Source organism: Coloeus monedula (assembly GCF_965178545.1).
Source record: "Coloeus monedula genome assembly, chromosome: Z".
Classification (NCBI taxonomy): Eukaryota; Metazoa; Chordata; class Aves; order Passeriformes; family Corvidae; genus Coloeus; species Coloeus monedula.
In genome coordinates this window covers 84453594-84475767 of record NC_138822.1, presented here as the reverse complement: position 1 = coordinate 84475767, position 22174 = coordinate 84453594, and the positions used below count along the sequence as shown (strand labels likewise).

Below are 22174 nucleotides of genomic sequence, written 5' to 3'. Positions count from 1 at the left end.
GGCGGCGAGGGGCGGGCGGGGGCGGGCGGCGGGAGGGGCCGTGAGGGCAGAGCCCGCCCTGCGACCCGGGCTCTCGGGTGCGGGAAATAGGGGAGGGTAAATTGCTTCTTGGAATTGATTATATCGAAAAAGACCAAGTGCTGGAGCTGCACTTGGGCCAAGGTGACCCCCGGGATCAATCCAGGCTGGGCTGAGCAGCTGGAGCAGCCCTGGGAGAAGGACCTGGGGGTGCTGTGGGGGAGAGCTGGACCTGAACCCCCCGTGCCCTGGGCTGATCCCCAGCGTGGGCAGCAGGGCAGGGGGGATTCTGCCCCTCTGCCCCGCTCAGGGGAGACCCCACCTGCAGAGCTGCCCCAGCCCTGGGGAACAACAGCACAAGGACCTGGAGCTGCTGCAGCCAGTCCAGAGGAGGCCACCGAGATGCTCCAGGGCTGGAGCCCCTCTGCTCTGCAGCCAGCCTGGGACAGCTGGGGGTGTTCAGCTGCACAAGAGAAGGCTCCAGGGAGAGCTCAGAGCCCCTGGCAGGGCCTCAAGGGGCTCCAGGAGAGCTGCACAGGGACTGGGGACAAGGCATGGAGGGCCAGGACACAGGGAATGGCTTCCCAGTGCCAGAGGGCAGGGCTGGATGGGATATTGGGAAGGAATTGCTGTCTGGGAGGGTGGGCAGGCCCTGGCCCAGGGTGCCCAGAGCAGCTGTGGCTGCCCCTGGATCCCTGGCAGTGTCCAAGGCCAGGCTGGACATTGGGGCTTGGAGCAGCCTGGGACAGTGGAAGGTGTCCCTGCCCATGGCAGGGGGTGGCAGTGGATGGGCTTTAAGGTTCCCTTCCAACTCAAACCATCCTCTGATTCCCTGATTCTATGAAAAGACCTTAAAGATCATCACATCCAAACATTTACAAAGCCCCTTGGCAAAGGGACTTGTTCCAATCCTGGATAGGTCAAGCATTTTTTTTTTTTCAGAATAAACAACATCAGGCACGACTTAGGCAAAGGGAATGCGTTTTACTAAGAAAATAGAAGACCGGAACACACATTTCAATAGAGTTACAACATTATAAAGTAGGAAGAAACTCCAACCATTTCACATTTTACATACAGTTTTAGTTTCAGCTGAGCAATGACCCTCCCAGGCACGGCCAGCCCTGCACACATCAGGCTGGAGCTGTTCTCACAAGCGCCCCGGCAGGCTTACATTGATTTGCGTAAGGGAGATATGCGTAAGACAGAAATCAATGTAGATTATTTTGCTGTTTTGTTGACAAACCAGCCATCTTCACTCCTAAGAGTATTTTTATTCCTATAAAAATTCCTCTATAGGAAAGATCTACTTGAAGGACGGATGAGCCAAAGTCAATGGTATGTGGAGAGCTGAGCTCAACCTGGCATGTTTGGGGAACACGAGTGCCCAGCACAGGGCTCCCGCAGCAGGAGCAGGACGTCTGATGACAGAATTCTTTCCTCCAGCTGCAGCCACAGCCCGTGGAGCCACCAGCTCCGGGGGTCAGTGCCATCACCACGGAGCGCTGCGGCCGGGAAGCGGCGGGGCAGCGCAGGTTCGGAGCTGTGCTGTCCTCGCTGCTCGCCCCGAGCGTCCACAGGGTGCTGATACCACATCACTGCGGCTCTTGGGAGCAGGTAGGGAGGGCAGGGGAGGTCCACACAGAGTTAGAGGTCCCCGCAGCTGCAGCAGCAGCAGCTGAATTGCTTTGCTCAGATTCAGCTGCCAAGCCAGTCCAATCAGAGCTTTGCTCTGGATCTCCTCCTTGCTCCAGCATTCCATGTAACACCAGTCCCTGCCTGCTGCACGTGGCTGTTACGGGATGGGGTAGCAGTAGGTGTCATCCTAAAGAGTCCAGAAATGACAGTGGTTTCTTCAAGGCAGTGAGACAGCATCCAAACCGTTCTTACACTCTGCTCTGAGAGTCTGCAGGTACCTCTCTGTGACTGGCAGAGGAGCCCAGCTCTGCACCTCTGCAGCCCAGAGAGCCCTGAGCCAGTGAAAAACAGCCTGGGCTGCCTGGGGCCCAGAGTCAGCTGAACTAAAACACAGGGTTGGACCTGTACAGCAGTGATCCCCACTCTCCCACAGAACAGTCACCACGGAGGGCTGCTAAGGAGAAACTAAAAGGTGTACGGTTCATCTTCGCAGGTACTACCAGAGGAGTGTGACAGAGTTACTTTATCCCCATAAAACAGCGTGCTGGAAACAACAGTACAGGAGGAAGACACGCACCTACCACAGGAAACCTGTTACACACCACTCTGCAGGTACAGTGTCGCTTTGTTTGAGGCTTGGAAAACAAACACAACAGATGAGGATGCACCACTGTTCACAAACGTAACCGAGAACTCGTGCCACGGGTCACACTGGGGGTTAAAATCTATCAGACACAACATTTCCACAGACTTCTTCTACACGTCACGTTGGCACCTGGGCAGAGGCTTCAGGAACACACAAACCCTTGTAACATCTTTGAACAAAACCACACGTATTTTATAAAGAAAGGTTGTGCTTCATTAGCTACCTTTACTATCCCCTAAACATTTCTACTGGCTGCTGCCAAGAGGCTCAGTCCTGCTCCTGTTGGTTTTAAGGAGGCAAGCATTGGAAAAATCCTGGGAAAGACTGACCTCGGTGTAAGTTCCTGATCCTCTCAGAAGGGTTCTGCACACCCCAGGGAGACATGGAAGACAGTCTTTCATACCATGTGGAGGGCAAGTCACCAGGGCGGTGTGACAAGCTGCAACACTAATGGTGCTTTAGGTGATGCGTTTTTTTAACTTACACTGTGTAACATTACAAAATGCATCCTTGGTGACACCTGTTTCCCTTTGCATACTGTCTGGGAGAATTTTCTGTACAGGTAAAGATCAGTAAATATTTTGAGTAAGCCAGCAAACAGAAAAAAAATCATGTTAAGTAGAATATGAAAAAGGAAACTGTGGTTCCTTACTAGGCAGCAAGATTAGCAGTTGTAATTAGTTCAAGGATTAATTGTACCTGAAGAAAAACTGAACATGAACCTATGTATCTTAAAATTCTACGTATCCAAAAAAAAAAAAAAAAAATTTGGAGAAGATGAAAGAGGGAGTGAAAATGGACTTAAAACTCTGAGAGCTGACAGGTTGCCTGCTGCCAACAGGAAACAGTGGCTGCACGTCAGAAGGAAAATCCCACCACGTCCACACTGCGAGCTACACGGATGCACAGAGCCTGGCCAGACAAAGCCCAGGAGCGAGGGCAGGGAGCAGGTCGGAGCGGCACCACCCAGCTGCAGTGATGGGACAGACGGGGGACACACTCCTGAGCTCCAGCACAGCCCCGCAGCGCCGCGCTGCTCCTCGCCCGTGCAGTGGGATTTACAGAAACAGTGCTTGGGAAAATCCCGCTGCCCGCCAGCTCCCAACAATCCCTCTTGGCATCTGCTTAAAGACGGCAGGGAGCCCGTGCCAGGAAGGGAAAGGACGGCGCAGAACAGGCACCTTCCCTCAGCCTGACGGCAGCCACGGCGGATCCCCCCGCGGGAGCTCCCTTCGGGAACCGGGATCACCCCTGCCCGGAGCAGGAGCCACGCTGCTTTCCCGAGCTCCAGCTGCTCCTGAGTGCTACCAATGGCCACTGGTTACACACAACAGCTGCCATCCTTGCCTGAAAATAAAGTAATCACACTGAACGGGCGGACGTGGATCTTTATTTCCTATTTCCCAGAGCTAGGGACGGAGCCCCTGCCTCTGCTCGCTCTTAGCTGGGACATGAGATGGGGGCATTGGGTGTTTTTGTTACTCATCTGTCTGACTGGACTGTTGGCAGAAGGGAGGGAGTGTGTGCTCCCAGTACACTGGAATCCTACGATGCAGAACTCCACTGGCACAACACAACAGGCTTCAGATAGAGCTGAATTTCCAAAAGGCAAAAATAATTCATACATTGAATAAATAATTCCTTTTTTTTTTTTTTCCCCCAGTAAGATCACTAATTTAAATACAAAAAAAACAAGGCATAGCAAAAATAGATGAAAAAAGCATTCCTTGTAAAAACATCCTACGTGTGTGTTGGTGTCTTTTGTACATGTACTAGCAAGTGCAAGTTCCTGTCCGGGCACACCGCCCGGCCGAGCGGCGCAGCACTTCGAGCCCCACCACACAACACTTTACCACAGCTTGAACACCACAGTTTTTTCCCCATGACACTGTTTTCTGTGTTTATATAATCAGTCTTCTTTCCCACTTGGGCAGAGCCTTCCCAAAGTTTACTGTTCTTGGTATGAATGTAATTTTGAAGCCAGAGATGAGGCTGTAGGCGCCTAAGGGGGCACCGAGACCATTGTCCCTGCTCTGTCCTGGCCTGTTCTGTGGAGGCTGCATTTTCCTATCTAACTGAGGATAGGAGAGCAGTGCTTGCCATGGGTACATCCCCAGCAAGCTTTACTTTATCTCTTTGGGTTTCGGCTTCACGTTTGCAGCACGGCCCTGGCACATCCATCTATGTATCTATTTATTTACTGCTGTCCTTCCCCTGCCGTGATGCAGCGACCCGTGGAACAGCTCAGTATCTTTATTGCTGTTCCTGACATATCGCTGTTCTCGCTGCAGAGACCACGTTCAGGGAAGTCACAGCCTGTGGCCATCACTGGTGTCCTTGCCTGCCCCTGCAGAGTGAGGAGGGCACTTCAGCCTCGTCCCAGTGGAATCAGAGGGAACGTACACTGCGGTGTCTGCAGCAAACGGGCAGTACTACACCCCTGGCAAGGAGAGACTCAACTGGAAATTTCTGTTTGCACACAAGGATGCTGACAAACTAGACCTGTAAATGGAGTAAGTTGGAGAGATCAATACAGAGGTTGTAGGCACTGCATCTTTTGAGCCCCTGACTACAGGGGACTGAGACCACAGGAAAGGTTCAGTCAGACTCGGGTAAATAGCTGCCTGACAACCACTTCTGTTCCAGCTCCATCAGCTGCCTACGGGGTGCTTGTTGGAAGTGAGTCCACTTTGGGGCTCTCGAGTCAGCAATGTCATAAAACATCACACAAGAGTCTTTTCATGAGAACAAGGGGATGCAAGGGAGAAAACAACCTGGCGTAGAAGAAATGGAATCTCGAAAAATTTAAAAATTAAGTAAAAATCCTTTGGTACATCATCTTGCAGTCCATTGTTGTAAAATCTCTAAAAGATTTCCATAAATTACTTCAGGTCCTACCTTTACCCGGTAAAACTCTTCCTGCAACAGCGTGGCCTTGTTTCTAAAAGCTACTAAGTGATTAATATTATTTTCAGGCTTCCCAAGGATAATTTGAACTAGTTCACATTTTTCCTGAGAACAGATTTCATGGAGTGATGAAAACAAAACTGCAAACTTTGCTGCAGGCTCCACAAGTGTACATCTCGCTGCTCCTCAAGGAAACAGCAGCCAATGCCACAAGGATGTCTGGACATGGGCATCTCTAAACATTAAACAAAAGAGAAAGCCCATCAGACCCTTAAAGTTGTGTTTAACTGTCCTTTTTTTATATTTTTTTTTTTTTGACAAGTGGTCTCCCTCGATGTCTCAGCTAATGCAGCGTGACAACACTAGGACAATCAGAAGACTGATTATTAAAGGCAGAAATAAGTCATTCTGGAAATCAGCAGATTAGAGTGATTAGAGAGCTATAGTTCATCATCAAATGCATGTAGCTAAAATATCCCTAATGGAATTCTTCAGTGTGGTGCTGGCTCTAAGCTAGAAATGCAATGTCATTATTTAAATTAATTTTGGAGGGCTCTCTCATCCCTGTGGCAGATGCCACCATCCATACAGTTTATCAGGTACTTGGGAGAAAACAGGTGAAAAACAGAGTATAAGGGCGGGGGGGGGAGGGAAAGGGCAATGAAATGAGCGCAAATAAATTAGAGGAGTCAAAGATCGTTATTGAAGTTGGTCTGAGAAAGGGATCCCTGCAGAGTAGAAGGAACTGCCTGAGGAGTGCGATGCCGCGGTGCATCAGTGCACCTTGGACTCGGGCCAGTCGTACACATCCGGCATGAAGGACTCGTACTCGTAGGTCCAGACCTTGGAGCGGATGTAGTGGTTCTTGTTGGCGGGCTCGGGGTAGTGGAAAGCCATGTTGTTGGCGTACAGGAACTCCATCACCTGGGGAGCGAAACCAGCACTGCTCTGCGCCTGCTGCACCGACACAGCGCTCACGCAACAGCGGTGGGAACACCAGCGCCTCTTTACAGCCCCAAAAGGCTTATCTAGGATCTGAAACCCTAACTTCAGGAACCAAAGGGGCATCGTTCCGGCCCATCGCCACTGCCAAGCTGAAGCACCCAAAGAACGGAACGTTTTTATAAGCGCCTGTTACTGCAGGCACAAAGAACCGGGTGTTTTGTGCCCAAGCACCTCGTGTTCAAGGGTCATACCGTGCAATGCTGCAGGTTAATGTACACATAAACCACTTTTAGTACAGTGCAATTTCATGTTTCACACTCACCTTGACAGCAATATAAATAGAAACTTCCCTGATATTGGACAGCGGAGGGTAAAGTCTTCCTTGCGCTAGCTCTTCATCTGTCAACTGTTCTGCCAATGCCTGAGTTAGAAAAACAAACACTTTTCATTTACTGTGCCTCAAAAGTGACTAATAACATGCTGGAACACCTGAGAGAATCAAGCTGCAGCGCTCTTGGTGCCAGAGTGTTCCCAAAGCACTGCAGTAAGGCAGTCAGCCTCCTGAAATTCTCAGTCTGTGGAGCTGAGAGCCAGCACGCTGTGGCTGTAAGCATTTAGCAAAACGAGCTCTGGTGTTTTGGAGGATGAATTCCCCCCACAGCCGTGGAAGCTGTAGGAGCACTGCCCGCGTGCCTGGTGGCTGATCCCCAGACACTCCGGTGTGGAAGGTGCTCCTGCTCCAGCGTGGACAGGCAGGAGGGGACGGGATGCTGGGGGCTGCAGTGGCAGCTACAGAACCCAGGCAGGGCAGGGCAGGGCAGGGGGCAGCCACAGCTATGAGGCTGGGGAGCAATTTACACAGGGACACACTTCCTACTTAACCAAAGCTGCAGTGGAACCTGATTCTTGTCACAACTCTGTTTGATCAAAACACCTTTTTTTTTTTTTCCCTTGTGGAGGGATAAGCCAACAGAAATCAAACAGGAAACCACTGTGTTTCACCAAGATTTGAGAAAAGTGCCCATCAAGCCATCCCTGTCATGGCAGAAGCCACGGCCTGCTCTGCCCCCAGACTTACCTTGGCAGCCTCTAGGAAAACTTTATCACTAATGTGCCGGACACTGCTGAGGATCACAGCCAGAGCCACGCCTACAAGGAAATTAGTGCCAATCAGGGCCACATCAGTTTAAAATATGCATCCTGCTGCCGAGAAGCTGCAAGTCACCAGGAGCATTGCTCTTGAAAACCTTCCCGTAGCTTTCTGCACACACTGTGAGAGTCATAGGCTGGCTCGGGTTGGAGGAGACCTTAAGGATCACCTTCCACGCTCACAACACTATTCCCATGTGAGCAGCCATAGTAGGTGGCTCTTAGAAGGGGCTGGAGCTTAGCTGCTCAGGGCAGAAAGGGGAAGGCACAGAAACATCCCCAGTGCTACTTTTCTACCCCCATTGTGCAGATATAACTTTAAGAACTTTTAACTTCGAGGATTATTAACATAACTTCAAGTGCATATTAACATTTATTTTCTCCTTTCCTCCCCAAACAAGCAGAAGAACCCACAGTGCAGCAACTTCCAAAGCCTTTAATAACACCCTTCTGTTTTCTTAGCAATATCCAGCTGGGTTTGCTCTCTGTGTCACACACGGAGCTGCACGTGCCCAACATCCACCCTGAACTGACTGTTCAATCATTCACTTTTCACCCAAGTTCAATCATTCACTTTTCACCCAAGTTCAATCATTCACTTTTCACCCAACTTCTCAGCTCCAAATGCTGGCAACATCTCTTCGTGCTGCCTCACTAACTGTGCCTCATGCAGCGAAGGGACCCAAGAAAAGGCACAGGTGGCCCAATCTTAAAGAGACTAAACAGCGACAGTTTCATTTATTACCTGGAAAAATGTAGGCATTGTTTCCTTGGCCTGGTTTGAAGGTTCTTCCATCCTTCAGAGTCACCAGCTCGAAGGGACTGCCGCTGGCAAACAAGCAGCGGCCCTGGCAAAAGGAAGGACGGATCAGGCTGCTGCTGGAGCGCCAGCAGCAATCCGAGAGCCAGGCACCAGCAGCCAGGCCGGGCCGTGCAGCTCCCAGGGCTCTGTTTGTTTAATCGCTCGCTGCTGACCCAGAGGAGCTCCTCACACCGGAACGAGGGACTCGCGCGGCAATCGTTACCGCAACCACGGCCGCGGACCAGGAACCACGGGGACCCTGCAGATGGGTGACAACGGCCGCTTTCAAAGGAGACCGGAGCAGAAGTGGGAATAAAAGTGGGAATAAAAGGTCACTTTCTTACTGGAGGGGGGGAGGCAGAGGGAGGAACTGCTGTATCAGGCCTCTGTTGCCGAGAGCTACGAGAGCAGCGAGTAATGCGGTTTGCTTACCCTTCCTTTGGAAACGCCTTTGATTGGCACAAAATACTAAAACATATCTGAGTGTGAACCACACCCTCTAGATAAATGACCCTCTTCTCAAGCAGGAAAGCCACTGAAAGCAAAAAAATCTCGATTTTCTTTTGAGCAACAGATTTAAAAAGATCAGTTTAAAACCTTTAGGGCTCCCCAGGACCACTATGTTTGAAAACGAATTATGGAAGGAGCTGAAGGCTCTGGAACTGTGTTTGAATGCCAGGGCACAGCCACAGCAAGAGCTTTTTTGTGCAGGGAGCAAAGCAAATGGATGCACCGGAGGACAGGACCAAAAGACAAAGCAAATTAGAAGGCAGCAGAAGCCCACGGAATACACAGGGGCAGCGAAAGCCTCTTACAGGTGCCATCTAGTGGGAAAAAACCACGGAACGAAAGGCTTGCGATGGTATCTTTGTTTCCTTGCTGCCTCTAGTGCAGCCTGAGACTTCACCCAAGCCAGGATCACGCTGCTCCCGAGGCCGGGAGACACACGGGGTGACAGCTCTGATCCCTAATGGCCTGACAAACTCTGTTAGTTTCATGACAAAGCAAGCGGAGCTGGAGATTTTCAGGGACTCACAGAACAGTCAGGGTTCTGGAGTCCATTTCCTAAGTAATTACTGTATCTTGAAGGGAAAAATATATTTTGAAGGGCAAGCTATGGGTCAACTGAGTACATGTCAGAGAGCCGAAGAGCATCATGGCAACAAACAGCAGAACTGCAGGAAAGTTTAAAGAGACAGAAACACTTCAAAATGTATCAGTAAAGACTGGAACAAAACTACACCCGCTCATTTACTGACCAGCAGTGCTTAATTGTCCAAATAACCCATGTGTACAAATAACCAGAAATACAGAAAACCATGAATAAAGGAACATACGGATCCAACACAGAAAAAAAAACCCCAAAGATCTTCTCTGCACCGGGCTCAAACTTTGTGAACACTGCTGTGCTCACAGAGCTCCTGCAGGGAAGATGCCCCCACCCCTGACCCCAGGGAGCAGTCCTGCTTCTGCTGCCGACAGTGACAAGCACCCCGAGGTGCAGCTCCTTGGGGCTCAGCACGCAGCCGTGGGCAGAGCCAGCCTCTCGCCTTAGAACATCTGCTGATAGTCTATAACAGGTGCAAGCAAAAATCAGGCTGATTCCCCCCTCTAATTGTGCTCCTGGCCTCCTGCAGCTAGAGATGGCAGCAGTTCTTACATCTCTTTATGCCAGCTGAAGTCTTGGCTGCATGACTAACTCTTGTTTACCTTCTATCCAAGATACTGGAGTTCATACACTGAAACACTGCCCAACTCACTGCTCTGGTTAATGCAAGGTATCTGAGAGATACTGCACCATCTCAATTCAAAAGTTTGTCCAGTGCAGGGGACAGAGGTGGGAAGGGGCTGGAGCCCCAGGAGTGGCTGAGGGAGCTGGGAAAGGGGCTCAGGCTGGAGCAAAGGAGGCTCAGGCGGGACCTTGTGGCTCTGCACAAGTCCCTGACAGGAGGGGGCAGCCGGGGGGGTCGGGCTCTGCTCGCAGGGAACAGGGACAGGAGGAGAGGGAACGGCCTCAGGCTGGGCCAGGGGAGGCTCAGGGTGGACAGCAGGAACAGTTTCTCCATGGGAAGAATTGTCCAGCCCTGGCAGGGGTTGCCCAGGGCAGTGGTGGAGTCCCCATCCCTGGAGGGGTGTAAAAGCCGTGTGGATGTGGGACTTGGGGACACAGGTCAGTGGTGGCCTTGGCAGAGCTGGGAATGATTGGACTCATGGCCTTGGAGGGCTTTTCCAACCCAGATGATATGCTGTTAAGAGATAAGATCCAGACTTTGTCCAGAGACTGCTATTCCAGAGCTCCCTCTGGGCTGCGGATCTCCGTGGCAGGAGCTCCCCCGAGCCGACGGGCCCAGAACATGGAAGAGAATCTGGGTGTCAGATGGGGACAGTGGAGTGCCACCTCCCAGGGGACACTGCCACTGCTGGGGCTGTACTGCTGGGAACTGAGCCCCACTGACAGTGCAAGGGAGGCGTTCACAGTCTGCACCAAGAAACAAGGAAAGGTCTCCACACACCCATTTTCACAGATGAATCACTTGATTCGGGACGGTATTAAAAAAAGAGAAATAGAAGAAAAGAAGCCACCCCTGGAGTCTGCAGCAGGCCCTGTGGCCGGCACAGAGATCACACCAGCTGCAGCCTGCAGGGTGACGGAGAGGCACCAGCAGCCATTTCAAAGCCTCGCAGCCACTGCTGCATCTGCACGATGCCCCCGTGCCCCACCTCCCTCCCCTCGGCTCCCTTCAGAGGCGATCAGCTCCGCACAAAAAGCTGTGCACAAGGATAAAAGACTGGCTCCGCTGAAGGCAAAACCAAGGTCTGGATGTGCTACTAAGAGCGGAGCTATTAAGGAAAAAACAGCCCCAAACCGCAGCTCCGGGCCCGGCAGGGCGCAGCTGCTCCGGGGGGAGGCTGCAGAGCGAGGGGCGCTTGCTCCTGGCTGACTCCCGGGGACAGAGGGCAGCCCTGCCCCGCGGCACAGCGCTGCCCGGGCAGCAGCCGCAGCGCCTGCACGAGGCACAGGCCTGCGTGCTGCAAGGGCATCGCCCGCTCCAGGGACTGCGCTCAGCCACCGCATCCTGAAGCTTGCACTTAACTCTGCACTGCCATGCTAGCGCGCTTCATTAAAACACAAAACAATCGACAAGAGCGGTGAGAAACAGTGAATTGATCAAAGCCACGTAACAGTACTGCAGGTTGTTCTCTTAAAAACAGGATCTGGGCTATTTTGAGTTTTGCAGAATGTTGCTACCTAAAAACCAAGGCTTCTTTTCGAATCACCCCCATTAACTTTTGCTAGAAGGGAGAAAGAACTGTATTATGATGTCACCGAGTCCAAGCAGCAACAGAACAATTTGAATTCTTGTGCCCAGGCACTCGCAAATGGTCCCAGCAGCCAACAGTCCTGAGTTTACACACCTCTGTTATCGTGTAAGCCTCCTCTGCTGTGCACTCAGCCTTCACCGTGGGGTTGCTCAGGGCAAAGATTATGGGTCGCTCGTTGATGGAAGCCATGGCTTTGAGCACATCCTGGGAGAAGAGACGCCCTGCTCCTGCAACTCCTGGAGGAGATGGAAACACACACAAATAGAATCAATCCTCGGCTGCCTCAGGGCAGGTGACAGCGACCGTACACTGAGCTCATGTCAGCCCTCAAGTCTCCCACTCAGAGCAAAGCTTCTCTGGCAGCTGGCAATGGAAACCAGGCACTGCTCCTGGCTGGCTGAAATTCACCATTTTCACAGGAACGTCTATGGAGTGTGTTCCAGAAGCCTACTTCACACTACTTTTTGGTATTGATGTGTACAGAGAACACTGTCCTGGCTAAGCAAGTGGGAACTCCAGGTTCTTGGTGGATGACTCACCCCAGGTGGGTGTTAGCTGTGCAATGCACACCTGACACCAGTGCTCCTGACCACACCCAAACCCAGAGGTACAAACACACAGCTATGGCACACATTTGTGCAGTGGCTACAGACTTCAGGGTGTTCAGCCAAAACACCCCTTTTCTTTTCCAGATAGATCATGTGCAGAGGAAATTGCAGTCATACCAGGAAATACCTGTAATCCCATTTGTTCTCTGCAGATAGCCACAGCTGTAAATAATCACTGACAGGTGTCAGTGACCTAAGAGGTGTTGGTGATGTGCAGCATGGAGCTGCTCCTTCCAGCTGGGGTGCTGACAGGGTCTGACCAGAGAAAGTGACCGGGGGACAGAAGGTCAGAAAATACCAAAACAACTCAAGTTAGGGAACTCCTGCAGAGCAGAAGACATGAATGGTTGTGGCTGCTCTCTGTCACTGAGGACACAAGGTCCAGAAGGAGCACCACAGCTCAGTGTATTTTCAAGTAGAAAACTGGCTTCACATTTTCATCTTGCCCACAGCAGCAGAAATGCAGATCACTGTCACCAAGCCCTCCAGAGCCACGTTAGCCTATTAAAGGCAGCAAATAACCAAATTACAGAAACAACAATAACCTCACTCACCGATGATAGCTGAAGGCCGAAGTACGTTCACTGCCTCCACAAAAGTCTTTGGTATGTGCTCTGGAGCCTGATGTGTGAATGGCTCCTGGTTGGAATCCACCTTCTGTTCTCGGCCCTGCAGACAAAACATCGGTTCCTTCTGTGAGAGGACGGGGAAAGCAGTGACCACCCGTGCTGCGGGATTCCCAGGCGTGGTGCACCCCTACCTGGACCAGCAAACCGTGCTTGTCAAACATCCAGATCCTCCTGGAGGCCTCCTCAGCAGACACTCCGTTTTCCATCATAGCCATAACGATGAGGTTTGCAATTCCCAGGGCGGCCTGGTGCATGGAAGGACTTGGATTTGTAACAGGTCACGGAAGAGGTCTGCCAGCACAAACCCCACGCTGCTCAGGACCCCCACAAAAACCCCTCAGCAAGTCTGCTCTGAGACACAGATGTCTCCCTGGGACAAGAGTGGCACATCTTCAGGCAGAGCAAGAGGGGCAGCTCTCCTGGGCGCCGTGCCCCGTGCCTGTGCCAGCCCAGCAGCCACACCACGCAGCCCAACCCGACAGCGACCGCTGAGGGCTCAGCCCTTCTGCCAGGAAACCAGCCCAGGGCTGGTGCCCCTCTGCTCCCCAAACCTGCCACTGCTGCCCGAGATGAAGGCCTGGCAGAGAGAGGGACAGCAGGAAGGTGCTGGCTGGCCCCGTGTCCCCTCCCCTGGCTCCCTGCACACGCTGCTGAGCCCGGCAGGAGCAGTAAGGCAGAGCGAGATGCAGAGCAGGGCTCAGGGCAGCTCCGGCCAATTACTGCAATCAGGGCCTATCCCCAGATGGAGAACTTTTCAGATAATTGAGTTATTTTGTCAGCACCACAGGAGCAATTGTGCTGATGTACCAAGAAGCGCAGTGCTGCTCCTGGCACTGCAGCACCAGGAACTGATGCCTGCTGCAGACTGAATCACCTTGTTGAGAAAAACTCCCTGTACCTCTCTCCAGTGCTATTAAAATTAACAAGATGCTCTCGCTACATGGTAATTTCATGGTGAGTTTCCCTTCAAATACACACAATTAAGTCCCTGATGCTTTTTTCAAGGCCATGCAAGAGCATGAAAAGTGTGAGTCCCTGCAAATGTGAAACACCTTTGACACAGTCCTGTTTAAGCACAGAGTCCCTTCTGCTAGTGCATTTCAGCTGGCCTGAAATATGAAAAGTTTTGCAATGGCATTCAGAGAATGCAAATCTCCACGAGTCCCACAGGATGAGAAAATACACATTTTACATCTCTCTTGCTGCTCTAGAGCCCTTCAGAGAACTCACCTCTCCCGCCCCAAGGAACAGCACTTTCTGGTCTGTGAGTGGTTTACCGGTGGCTTTCTGTGCTGCCAGCAGTCCTGCCAAGGCCACTGAGGCTGTCCCTGTGAAAGCAGAGCAAACCTAAGGGCAGCTGAACACATCTACCAGGCAGACGGTGGCTTTGGGCAAAGCTTCTGCACGGAGATTAAGGAACATGAACAAAGGGTATACCTTGAATATCGTCATTGAAGGTGCAGTACTTCTCCCTGTATTTCCTTAGGAACCGAAAAGCATTGTGGTTTCCAAAGTCTTCAAACTGGATCAGTGTGTTCTGGCCATACCTACAGAACATGGCAAACATTTCCATCACTGGACAGAGATAGAGACAAACAGCAAATGCTGCACGTAATCAATTATCTTTGGAAGCAGGCTGTCCTCGGGCCCGTCACTGCTGAACAGCTCTGCCTCTGCTCCGTGCCCATTTACAGATAACGACAAGCAGCATGTTCTAGGTCACTGAGGATGTCACTCCGGGGACAGACACACACGCTCATCTCAGCTTCCAGTCCTTTCCCTATTCCTTAAAGGACTGCGTCAAGGACAGGGTGTGTTAGGGTTGTTTCGTGCCAGCAGCTCTGTGCAGAGCACTTCGTGCCATACCTGTCCGTAATGGCTTCCATAAATTCATCTATCAGGTCATCGTAGACCTGCGAGCGATCCCTCTTTTGGTACAGCCCCATATAAAACGGATCTTTTAGGAGTGTCTGAAAGAGAATAAACCAGGAAGAGCAGCAGGATGAATCACTTCCTCAATACATGCCCTGCAGAGCTCGCAGGAGCCCATTTCACACCAGAGATACTGCATTTATACAGCCCCTGTAACAGCCTCCAGTCAATGTCAACGTTCTGTAATTTCAGCTGGCACTTGGGGCTGGTGATGGCTGCTTTTAAAATGGAACAAATCAATACTGTGAACAACAAATTGCTTTAATAAATCTAATTCCCATTTCCAGCTTCTTAAAAGTCAGGTCAAAATGGACTGCCTATCTCGCAGTGTTCCAGCATCCCAACTCCTCCCCGGCACCCTTTCACGGACAAATTAACCGGCGCTTTCAAATCCCCATATGGTGAATTCCAAATCATTCACCCTTCGCATAAAATATTTGGGTTTATCTCAAATGAAAGTGCTCAAATAAAAATACTCCCTTGTAGTACAGAATATTCTTTAAAAATAAAACCAGCCCCTTTTTACAGGGGTAACTCAGGGCGGGCCAAGTTGAGGCAACTCACCATGTTATCGGTGCCAACGTCGATGCACACGGGCAGGCAGGCATCCGGATGGATCCCTGCACAGGCTGTGTACAAACACAGCTTTCCCACTGGGATCCCCATCCCGTACACACCCAGGTCCCCAAGACCCAAAATTCTTTCTCCATCAGTGACAACAACAGCCTGAAGGAAAAAAAAAAAAGAATAAAGTAGGTGAAATCATATCCGATCACTGGAATTTATGAAGATTAAATCAATACCAGTTGTGGTTTTTCTCAGACAAAAATTGAGGTATGTTTGCACAATCAAAGAAAGAACAGATTACAAGGAATACTTTCCTCAACGCATAGACCTCATATTTAGGATAAAACACTGATCATCAAGATATGCATTACCTTAATTAGCTGCATTTTTGCCATCGTCACTAAAGAGCCAAGGATGCATTACTTAGTATTTATGTTTCCATCAAATATGAATAAATCTTAAAAAGCTCAGCTGAGAGGAAGTAACAACTAGAAACTAAATCACACAGGGGCAGTACCTTAACGTCGTTCTCTGGCCAGTTGTTCACGATTGACCTTATGTGGCCTCTGTCTGAGATAGAAATAAATAATCCTCTGGAAGAAAAGAAAGGACGCAAACCAGAAAGATTTAATGGGTGACAATTAGACATTTCACCTGGCTTTGTAAAACTAAATGTCAAACAGGGCAATTTAAAATGCAAAGTGTTACAACCACTGACACAAACCACTCAAAGGACAGTATCTAATAAAAAAGCATACTTGGATACTTTGAAAACCTGAAGTAAGAGTACTTTTCATTATTCTACTTGCACTACTGTTAATACTCCTGTAGTGTTTCCATCAGCGTGACAGGACCCTTCTGCTCCCCTGTAAGGATATGAGAAGGGAAGGTGATCCTAAACACTTGGCTTTAGCTGGTTCATGGAAAGCAAGGAAGTTCTGAGTTCCATCCTCAGTTCCAGTCCATGCTGCTCTTTCTTGTACAGACAAGAAATGCTCCTGCAAGGCTGAGGACGGTTTTCAAACCGATCTGTAACACACACAAGGATGTGGAAGGGGAGGGAAGCACGTGAGAACTAAGAGTACATCTTTCACGTGGCCCCAGATCAGGAGAAAAACCATGAGTTTCTCACTGTCTTTACCCCAGCAGCCACATCCTCATGGCGGTGAAGGAGCAGCCCTTCCTCCACAGAGCCTGAAGCCCTCAAGCCAAACGGCTCTAGGAACACTCTGAATGGCAGTGAGAACCTCATGGAAATGAGCTGGAATGACTGCCAGTCTGAACTGGTTTTCCCAGCACAGAGCAGGTAACGTGAACAGTTGTTTTGCAGTCACTGCTGAACCCAAACCAGATCCCAGCCAAGCATGTTTACTGTGCCAGAGTAACCAAAAGCTGGCTGCTGGCAGCACAGCTGTAACGTGGGGAACATCTGCACCAGCAGGACCTGCTGAGCTCCCACCCCTCCTCACACCCCGCTGCCCTCTGCTCCTGCACCCCACATCAGGCTGTGCCCTCTGCAGAGCACCCTGAGAACCTCCCCAGCACTGCAGAGCCTCTCCCCACCTGCTCCCCAGCAGGAGCAGGGTCACGGCTCAGCCTGAGCTGCCACAGCACCTCTGCTGCAGGGGGGCAGGCACTGCTGGGCAGGAACCTCAGGAACCCACCCTGTGCCACCCCTCTCCAACACAGACTGACCCTGGGGGCACAGACCTCAGGAACCCACCCTGAGCCACCCCTCTCCCACAGGGACTGACCCTGGGGGCACAGACCTCAGGAACCCACCCCGAGCCACCCCTCTCCAACACAGACTGACCCTGGGGGCACAGACCTCAGGAACCCACCCCGAGCCACCCCTCTCCAACACAGACTGACCCTGGGGGCACAGACCTCAGGAACCCACCCTGAGCCACCCCTCTCCAACACAGACTGACCCTGGGGGCACAGACCTCAGGAACCCACCCTGAGCCACCCCTCTCCAACACAGACTGACCCTGGGGGCACAGACCTCAGGAACCCACCCTGAGCCACCCCTCTCCCACAGGGACTGACCCTGGGGGCACAGACCTCAGGAACCCACCCTGAGCCACCCCTCTCCAACACAGACTGACCCTGGGGGCACAGACCTCAGGAACCCACCCTGAGCCACCCCTCTCCCACAGGGACTGACCCTGGGGGCACAGACCTCAGGAACCCACCCTGAGCCACCCCTCTCCAACACAGACTGACCCTGGGGGCACAGACCTCAGGAACCCACCCTGAGCCACCCCTCTCCCACAGGGACTGAGACAGGATGATGTCCAGAAATCCCTTTCAATCCACACTCCCTTCCAAATGCTCTGTCCTGACACAGATCCTCAGACCCACAGAGGGGACTCTGAGAGTTGGGGAAATCCCCCCTGGAATTACAGAGCTGTATGGCGTCTAGGAAGAGCTGGGAATGGGGTTGAAGCCCTGCACTTGGGGTATTTACGTGACACATCACCATGTCTGCTTTCAAGTGTTTTGTTTCTCAACATAAACTGTGCCTTGAGATATATTTTAACCAACTTTTTCCGCCCTGAATTGGCACAAGCCTTGTGTAGCTGAATCCGAAAGAAGATGAAATGAACCATTTCCAAACCTCGGGCAAGAATGCAGAGTGACAATGGCAAGAATGACAACAAAAGCAGCAGCTGTGTGTATTTGCTGTCCTTACTTTGGTCTCCTGAAGATGTGTCCGTACTGGGAGCAGGCAAGGCCCACTGTGGGAGTGTACACAATCGGCATTAACTGCTCAATGTCGTCCTGCAGCACCCTGTAGAACAATTTCTCATTTCTCTCCTGGATCCCCATTATGTAGATATACCTGTAATTAATCCAAACGAGGAAAAACACCTCTTACTCTCTCCCATTTCTGCTTATTTAAAGCAATGTGAAAACAGGGAAAGCAAAAAAACCCACGCTTCATATTATTTCCCCATGCAATGCCCACTCCCCCTCAAGTCAGGCTTCGAGCACTAAACAGAAGTTGGGGAAAAGAGAGAGCAGCAGAAGTAAAAAGGTGAAATAGAAGTACTGGATGTGACACACCGTGCATGCTAACAAGGCAATGCACACAATGGGATTAAAGACAACCCATGGATTTATTGCAGGATGCAGCGGGGAGTCTCGTTACTGTTATCAACAAAATTATCAGTGGAAGCATTTTTCATCCAAAAATGCAAGTGTCTGGTGAATCCCAACACCGACACACACGTCAAACAAACTGAGCCCTAACAGAAAGTCCATTTTGAAGGACTTATGTGGGCATGTAGATTAAATCCGAATTTTTGCATATTTACCCACCAATGTAGTGTGTCCCAGACCATATTCAGGGCTGCTGACCCAACAACATAAAGATAATGAATGAGCAATTTGCCTCCGGCTACAGCAACTGGGCACTTGGCCAATACAGATGACATGACTGCTTGGGACCAGCAAGTGACATGATGTGGATTTAAGAGCCATCTTTCAGTTCTGATGAGAACAAAAGAGCTTTGATGTGGTCCAGTGAGCCCCAAACTGTCCCAGTTCTCCTCTTGCCTGCAGGAGACTGAGCATTTTTACAGGCAGAGATACATAAAGATTATGTGAAAACAGTAACGGGATGCTAAAAACACGGCACTCTAAAAATAACACACAGCAAAAATCTCTGCAGCTCACCAAACCGGTGGGTTAAATAATAAAAGACATTAAAAAAACACACATTGTGAGACTTAAAATTCCACTCTCGTAGTTCCTTTTTAGCAGTAACTACCGCATATGTTAAACACTGTTTTTGGTATCTCAAAGGCTCAATTTACCTTCATTATCACACATTTTTATAGAACGGGCTGAATGCCACCTCCTGTGCTCTAACAACCTGCCACTCCATCTCACAGATTATAGAAATATGTATTACAGGTTACAGACAGCTTTGCAGCTTTGGTACTAACTTTCACACATTCTCTTTTGCTGCTTTATGACCATGGAATATTAAAAAAAAAAAAAAAAAAGCTTCCCAACCTCACCTAACCACACGATGAAAGCAGTTTTCTGTGCCAAAGTGAAAATAACACCCAAGAACTGAAAAACCCCAGCAGAAGTGCTAGAAACTTTGGTTATCCCCACGGAGTATGTTCACATTTCCATTTTATTTCCATCCCCAATACTCCCTCTCACTTCCACGACAGGACACGGCTGGAGCAGCGCTTACTTTTCCAAGGGGTCAGTCATTTTTGCCAGATTCTTGTGGAAGCGCAAGGCTTGGATGTCTTGTGTCTCTATCTTAGGAGGCAGGAGTCCTTGCAGCCCAAGCATTTGTCGCTCATGCAATGTAAAGGCCATGCCCTGAAAACGAGAGGTGAGCAGCAATGATCATCAGTTCTTGCCCCAGCATTTCTGGGAACCGTGTTTCACTGCACCCTCTCCCCGTGCCAGGTGCCGCAGCAGGCAGGCTTGGATGTGTTCGCCTCTCCTGGGGTTTTCCTCACGGTTTGTGGGTATTCCTTTTGACCACAGCCTGCCCGCATTCCTGAGACGCCGTGACCTTTGCCAGGTTTCATCTTCCTCTGTAAAACTGGAGAATAACTCTGCAAACAGATTAAAAGTGAAACGACAGCTGCTTTTCCAGTTGTTTCACGTGGGCCACCTGCTCTGGTCCCTGCAGTCACAGACAGTAACGTTCAGTCCACAGATTTTTATCTGAATTGCTCCATTTGCTGCTTTTTCCTACACACTCTCAGTAGTACAGCCTGATGCCCAAGGTACTGAATTGCCCTAACTCTTCTATTAAGATCACAGTTCAACCCAAATACTTCATTTTCACTCAGGAAGAGATCTAATCTTTTTGTCTACTACCAAAAAGCCTCATTTGTAGCAAATTAGAAGAGTTAAACTGCAAAGACTTCCCATTCTTCTCCATCTGGGAAACGGAGAGTGGACAGAGGGTGCACCAAGAGTTTAAATTTATTGTCATTTACATACTGATTTGAATGATTTAACGATAACATCCAGCAGGAGTGGCGTTGTACACAAAGCAGCTGCTGTGAGGTACGTGCTGGGGGAGCCTGGCATGCTCCTCCACGGAGCACTGACCTCCTGGTGTAACTCTGCAAAACATTCCCTGGTCCAAGGACGGGTTCACAGCCAGCCTGCCCCAAACCCTGACCCCACATCCGACAGCAACTGACACGGCTTTCAGCTTGCCACTTCCAGAAGAGCGGCCGCGAACTTCCCTTACCCAGGCCATCCAAGGGGGCCGGCTCAGCGCATGACTAAATCAGCGTTTGTGACCACAGGAGCTGAAATCCCTTTTCTGTGCCAAGGCTGAGCACCAGCCTGTGAGGAAAAGGGGAATCTTTTTCTCTGGTGGTCGCAGGGCTCTGGAGGAGGCGCAGACATGGAACAGCTCTGCTCACAAGCACTGCCTTTGTTTAGGCAGATCGACTCAAAAACAAGAGCACAGCTTCTCAACTTTCAGATTCTTACTGCCGAGTTAAAAGAAAAAAGATTTAAGAAAGCTTTCTAAGGTTTGCTTTCTGCCTTGTAATCACACTCCAAATTCCTCCTGTCATCAGAAAGGTCAGAGAATCAGAATACCCTGACCACAAGGGTCACCGAGGTCCAGATCCTGAAGTTACAAGAAAAAAGAATCAGTACTTTTCCACTTAACAACAAGACATCAATTCGGATTAGAATACAAGTATTTTCACCTCTGCTTATGTGAGAACGGACTTTTCACAGGTATTTGTAGAAAGCAGAGCCATTAACAAAAATCTCTAACTTAAGAATCTACTTCTAATGTAATTCATCAGACTTGAATGGTTTCTAAATACTCCTTAGAGAAAAAATCCCATCATTAAAATAATTACTATTATTTTCTCTTTCCTTATTTAAATTATATTTAATATCAGTTTTTTTGATTACACTGACTTAAGCAGTCCACCTGCTTTTCTGTACTGATTCTACACTATGCTCTACAGTAATAAATTACTTGAAGAGTTAGAAGGCAAGAAAAAAAACAAACAAACCCAAACAACTTCAGTGTTTTTCCTTCTTGCAGAAAAGTCCAAGTACTTAACCCCAAAATAAATTTGCTTTTCTCTGTATTTATTTTCATGTCTGCCAATTTTCCACGTGGTAGATTTCACTCTAAATACTGATTTCAGTTTAACCTTTTACTACTAGGGTAGTAAAGTTTTCCTACAAGTAGTCATGAGTCTTTTGCAAACCACAGTTTTCTTTCCCGATCTAATTGTTATTCTCCACTACTCTTCCAATACTAAATACAAATAAATTTCAGATGACAGTTCATTCTTGAAGTTTTTAACCTTGCTGCTGGATTTTAGGGGTTGATTTTTTCTTTTTCTTGTGGCGTGTAAAAGTCAATTTAGCCACTTCAGCGGTATTTTTTCCAAAAAACTGATCTGAGTAATCCAACATTTCCACGAGGAACACAACCACGTGAACAGCATTGACACGAGAGAAAAAACCCACAAAACCACACTCCGGACGATGGAGGTTTTTCGTACATTGCAAAGGAGCTGCTTTAGCTCCACTTGGCACAATTCACAAGAAATACGAATTCTCTGTGGAATTCCACACAAACCCCTCTCCGCTCCCTCCCCGTCCCGCCCACAGCTCGTGCCTTTTGGGAACAGCCCTTTCCCAACACAAGCGGTGCCTGCAGCACAAGGGACTCGGGCCACAAGGCCGAGTGCAGCTGGTGAACACTTGCGGCATGTTGGCTGTCACTTTGGGCACCACGGCAACAAAAACAAACACGATGCCACAATATTTGCAGCGTTCAGAGGAAGAAGAAGAAAAAAAGAAGTTTAGTCTCCGGTCAGCAAGGCCACTAAAGTTCACAGCCTGTGGAAGGCCAGAGTCCCTTCAGGGGTGCCACACTGGCTACACTGACATTTTACTGCAAACCAAGTGAAATACCTCACTGGCTAAACCTATATCCTCCCCTCCAGAAGGTCTCAAGGCCCATAAAAACAAAGACTAC

At 49.8% G+C, this 22174-nt stretch overlaps 1 protein-coding gene across 4 annotated transcripts in view; it reads right to left on the bottom strand.

Annotated features, from left to right (window-relative positions):
- Nucleotides 1-994: 994 nt before the first annotated feature.
- ME2 (malic enzyme 2) overlaps nucleotides 995-22174 on the bottom strand; it is a 34701-nt gene continuing 13521 nt past the window's right edge. For 2 of the 4 annotated variants that reach the window (XM_082301868.1, XM_082301869.1), the window contains exons 3-16: nucleotides 19379-19512; nucleotides 17861-18010; nucleotides 15683-15758; nucleotides 15163-15324; nucleotides 14533-14636; nucleotides 14104-14213; nucleotides 13897-13994; nucleotides 12798-12911; nucleotides 12592-12706; nucleotides 11523-11665; nucleotides 8049-8151; nucleotides 7233-7303; nucleotides 6477-6575; nucleotides 995-6133 (exon numbers count right to left, since the gene is read on the bottom strand). In XM_082301868.1, the coding sequence (XP_082157994.1) occupies nucleotides 5984-6133; nucleotides 6477-6575; nucleotides 7233-7303; nucleotides 8049-8151; nucleotides 11523-11665; nucleotides 12592-12706; nucleotides 12798-12911; nucleotides 13897-13994; nucleotides 14104-14213; nucleotides 14533-14636; nucleotides 15163-15324; nucleotides 15683-15758; nucleotides 17861-18010; nucleotides 19379-19512 (1629 nt within the window). In that variant the 3' untranslated portion in view covers nucleotides 995-5983. Of the gene's footprint in view, nucleotides 6134-6476; nucleotides 6576-7232; nucleotides 7304-8048; nucleotides 8152-11522; nucleotides 11666-12591; nucleotides 12707-12797; nucleotides 12912-13896; nucleotides 13995-14103; nucleotides 14214-14532; nucleotides 14637-15162; nucleotides 15325-15682; nucleotides 15759-17860; nucleotides 18011-18489; nucleotides 18650-19378; nucleotides 19513-22174 lie in introns of those variants that run through there. The other 2 variants (XM_082301870.1, XM_082301871.1) reach the window with 2 other exon arrangements.